Consider the following 4,782-nt stretch of genomic DNA (forward strand, 5'->3'; position numbering starts at 1 on the left):
TCATGGGATCCAATTTACATTTACTTCTTTAACCTTTGAACACCCTTGATGAAGATGGAGAACCAAAGCTGCTGGACATGCCGAGAGAAATCAAGGCTGTTCTTCCGAGCAGAGCCCCCAGGCCCCCACCCGGCCCAGCCCTCCAGTCTTGCCCTCCCTCCCCTCCTCCACAGGTCAGGTGCTACATGGACAGAGGGACCGTTCTCTGTCCCAAGATGCCTTACGAGGTGGAATCAACCGTCAACCTGAGCACCAATGGTAACGCACGTGGCCTTGCTTTGACTCCCTTTGTCCCCTGAATGAAGCCACTCCAGATTTCTAGGAGGCTCCAGTTCTTGGGAGCTTCAGCTGCAGCCGGAGAGCGATGGTGCCCCTCATAATTCCCACTGGAGTCCCCATCCATGTCCCCCTCCAGGGCACTGAAGGACACATTCTACAGTTTCATTTTTATTTTCAGAAAGTGATGAAGACAAAAGAGATATATCCAGACACCACTCTCCGTACAATAAATAGCCTCCCCGTTCCAAAAAAAAAAGAAAAAAGCGCACGCGCACACACACAACCAACCCCCACCCCAAGACGTTGCTTCTTGAGATGTGCACCAACCCCCCCCTTCCCAGCCCCTTCCTCGGGACCCCACTGTCTCTGAGCGGGGGGGGCCCAGGCCAGCTGCCCCAAAGTCATCCGAGTCCTCTCGCTGACCCTGGCTGGCTGGCTGGCTGTCATCAAATCCACGGTATCTTTATTTTCACACACGCAAACAGAACTGCCAAAAGTACATTCTACAAAGGAAGACAGCCGAGTCTGCAGTGCCCAGCCTGCCCCACCTGACCCCTACCCCACCCCACAGAAGAGAGGAAGCTCCTTTGTGTCCAAGACCTTCTTGTTCCGTCTGTTCTCCAGCTGGGAGTCCACAGCCAGAAGCAGCACCAGGTAAATGACCGTAGTTAGGGCAAAGGAAGGGGCAGGGGACATGCCTCTCAGGTTTCCTTGTGGGCCCAAAGCAGCAAGTGAACCCCAGAAGGCTTCTTGCCCCCCTCTTCCTCAACCAACTACAAAAGGAGAAGGGACAGAGGGAGCTGGGGCCTCCCAGTCCTGAGTTGGCTGTCTGCGTTACTTGGCGTCCTCCAACCCGATGACACGGCTTCTGTCATGTCAACTGCTCAATTGGGAAAATAGCTATAAAACTGGCCTTCAGTTTCCTTATCAAAAGGAGAAGCGGCCCCAGCAGGGGAGGAACTGTCGCCACTGGAAGGATAGGGGGACACACGCCTCCTCTTAGAGTCTCCTTCACCCAGTCCTGAGTCACTGGACTCTGGCCGGATGGGGGTGATCTCAGTCCACACCAAAGGGGAGCCCTGGTCCTCTGGCCCCCGTCCCTCTGAAGCTCCAGGACCAGGTTCCATGGGCAGAGTCCGCATGGGGCGGAACCAGCTGCCTGGGCCCATCTTGGGAGGGTACTGAGGGGCCACCGGCCAGCTCGCTCCAGGCGCCAGGACGTCCTGGCCTCGGTAGTAGGACATGGTGGGTCCAGGGGCGGAGGGCAGGAACGCAGGCTTCATGGTGACTGCTCGAAACTCAGCCTCATAGCTGTGGTCCCGGGGGCCCCCCAACCAATAAGGCTGGGAAGCCACATCCTTTGCCTGCCCAGGAAGGTCGGGGTAGAAGCGGCTGGGAACGGGATACTGGTTGGGTAGGAGAGGAGAGTAGTGGTCTCCCCCAAGCAATTGACAGTTGGGTCCAGGCGGGGAGGGCACGCTCGTGTCAACAGATGCATACATGCTAAAACAAACAAAACAAAACAGAAGGCAAGAACGCAGGGGTCACAAACGGAACCGGTCATCTGTGAGCCTGCCTGTTGTACGTCCCTCCCTGGACCCTCTTTCCCTGGCCTTACCGCCCTCCAAGCCTCCATCCCATCTCTTCCCACCCCCAGGGGCAGAGAGGAGACATGCTCAGCACATGTCTGGAGTCAAGTCTCAGGAGATATCAAGAGGAGGCCCTTGGTGAGTTGAACCCAGTGGCACTTACGACTCAAAGTTCTCCCGGAATCCTTTGGCAAAAGGGTTATTATCAATTTTCAGCTGAGTAATCTAGAGAGAGGGGAAATAGAGGCACCTGAGTCCTGAGTCTAGGGGTAGGGAACTTCCGAATTCCCCACCGAGGAAGACCGTAGGCCCCACTCTCCCCCTCCTGCCCCTCGCAGCTCAGGGGGACCGGTGGCCCTCACCTCCGCGTTCTGGTAGGCGGTCACGGCAATGAACTGGGTCTCTTGGAAGGTGAAGATATGCGTGTTGGAAGTGTTGCCGGCCACCTCCGGCTCCCCGTCGTTCACCTCGACGATGTGCAGCCGAGGCTGGTACTTATGGAGAGACTGGAGCACGATCATCTACGAGAGAGCCGGATGCTTGTGGGGGTTGAAGGGTCCTCTACCCCACCCATGGCTGGCCCGATGGCCAGCCTAGAAGGGACCTTGAGGTCATCGTGTCCATTGCCCTGCTCTGCTACCATGCCACTTCCCAGGCGTTCTAGCTCCGGTCCCCAGCCTCTCCAGGGCACCAGCTCTGCCCTCTTGCCCCGTTTCCTACCACCCAGATGTGCATCGTAACCAAGATATTAGCACAAGCGGGGCTTTTCAGGGATGGGGCTCTGTTAACAGTATTGCTCAACTCAGAGAGACCCTGCATCCATTCCCTGGGGCAACTGGCACCAACTCTATGCCCAGCATGGTGTGCAAGTGATGGCAGCCTGGGGTTCGGTGAAGAAACCCCCAGGCTGGCTTGGCCCATGTCATCCTAAATGCGAGCCCATGTCTGCCCCTGAGATTCAGCTTCCTCCCACCTCATCTCCACAACTCCTCAGGCGTGTGGAAAAGAACGAGCCAGAGAGGAAGAAAAATGACTTTTACAGAACGGAATCAGCCAGGAGGGGTGGGGGGTGGCAAGGATTCTCACCTGGGTCACATTGTTAGAGGCCCCTTTGTTGTTCGTGAGCTTTAGTTTCCCAAATGAAACTTCCTGGCGCATCCAGTGGGCTCCAGTATTGGGGGAATCTGGGTGGACGTACAGGCGGTTTCCTGTGGACAGTTAACTTCTTTGGCACGCAGCCCCCTTGGGGACCAGACCCCCTGGCGATGTGGGGCTTCTTTGCCTGTTCTGAGGGGGATGTCAAAAAGGCTGCAGGGGGAGGACCAGATGGGGCAGGGCAAGGGGGGATGTGGGCAGGGGACTGAGCAGAAGACAGGCTAACGCAGAATAGAGAAAAGAGGACAGAGGACAGACAGAATGGGAGTGAGAAGTGGGAGGGGATAAGGGTGGGATGGGGAATTAAATCTCAGGTGTAGGGGGCAAGGGCTTGGGGGTTCCTCCTGGATCCACCAGGGGGCGCCCAGCCTCGGTGAAAAAGAGTGCCCACCACTCCCCAGGGCGCTCCTACCTGGCATGCTGCCCTCAGCCTTTCCACACTGCACCCATTTGCCGCTCTGATACCGCCAGTGGTGCTGGTCCACCAAGACCACGTCCACGAACATCCGGTAATGGCTGGTGGGCTCCAGCCCCGCCACAGTAAACGACAAGAATGGGAACATCCGCCTGAGGAGAACAGAGAGACCCACCGACATCCGTCAGCCCCCCAACCGCGCAGACGGCCGCCCCCCGTGCAAAGGCTCTCGGTGGTGTGCTGGAGTCGGCTTGCATCCCGCGAGAGAACCAACTGGAAGTGACCAAGAAGTGTGCCAGCCAGTGGTTATATGCCGCCATATTTAAAAATTAAATTATATAAACTTACAATTAAATACATTGCATTATAAGCCAAGGTAATAAATACTCAAAAATCATCACTTCTCAGTTCGTTTCCTACATTTCACTATTATCTCTGCTCTTGAAGTGATTTACATCTTTTGTTCCTGCAAGACGGAAATACTAGACAGCTGCATGACTGCCTCGCTCTTCCCGACTCTGCATTCAGTGACACCACATGCGCAGCTTGAAATCAGCCATCACAGGAGTATTTACACCACGGAAATCAGCAAACACTATGAATCGGGGCTTTTTCAATGCTTTTCTTTCAGAAGGTCAGTTGCTAGATATTAACTGCACACCACTGTCTCTAACCTTAGTTTGCTTCCTAGTGGGGAGCAAAGCCACAAGCCAGCCCCCCAGAGGCACTTCCCAGTAGGCCCTCATGCCTCAGTCCCCCAAACCCTGGGGTGGTCTCAGGCCCCGACCCATCCTCTCCACTGCAGCCCTCACGGTGCTCACACACTCTCGGCCCTGTGGTGCCCAGGCTCTCCCTGCCCCATCCTCCTGGGCCTGAGTTCTGTAGTATGGCCTGCCCCGGGCCTGAGCTTTCAGAGAAGTACCTAAACTCCTAGATGGAACTTTCCATCTACCTTAAGAGAATTCTGTTAAGCACAGTCCTCACACTCAAAGTCCTGCTTCCCGGGAAAAGTGGAGGAAGTTGAGGTTGGGATACTGCATTATCCTCCATTGTGCCAGAGGAATAGATTCAGAGAAGGAAGCACTTCCCCACCACAGCCATCTCCGCCACCTCCACCATCACCACCCCCAACAGCACCATCACTACGACCACCACCTCCACCAACACCCCCATCACCACCATCACTACGACCGCCATCACCACCCCCACCTGCACATCACTACGACCACCACCTCCACCAACACCCCCATCACCACGACTCCATCACCACTATCACCACGACCACCGTCTCCACCATCACCACCACCTCCACCACCATCATTACAACCACCACCTACATGAACA

The 4,782-nt window shown here is 55.9% G+C and overlaps 1 protein-coding gene across 1 annotated transcript in view; it reads right to left on the reverse strand.

Moving 5' to 3' along the window:
* Positions 1–1,163: 1,163 nt before the first annotated feature.
* TBX21 (T-box transcription factor 21) overlaps positions 1,164–4,782 on the reverse strand; it is a 10,557-nt gene continuing 6,938 nt past the window's right edge. Inside the window, exons 2-6 of the mRNA XM_021704442.2 lie at positions 3,436–3,590; positions 2,955–3,076; positions 2,231–2,389; positions 2,032–2,093; positions 1,164–1,782 (exon numbers count right to left, since the gene is read on the reverse strand). Coding sequence (XP_021560117.2) covers positions 1,164–1,782; positions 2,032–2,093; positions 2,231–2,389; positions 2,955–3,076; positions 3,436–3,590 — 1,117 coding nt within the window. The remainder of the gene's footprint in view (positions 1,783–2,031; positions 2,094–2,230; positions 2,390–2,954; positions 3,077–3,435; positions 3,591–4,782) is intronic.

This window comes from Neomonachus schauinslandi, chromosome 15 (assembly GCF_002201575.2).
Source record: "Neomonachus schauinslandi chromosome 15, ASM220157v2, whole genome shotgun sequence".
Lineage (NCBI taxonomy): Eukaryota > Metazoa > Chordata > Mammalia > Carnivora > Phocidae > Neomonachus > Neomonachus schauinslandi.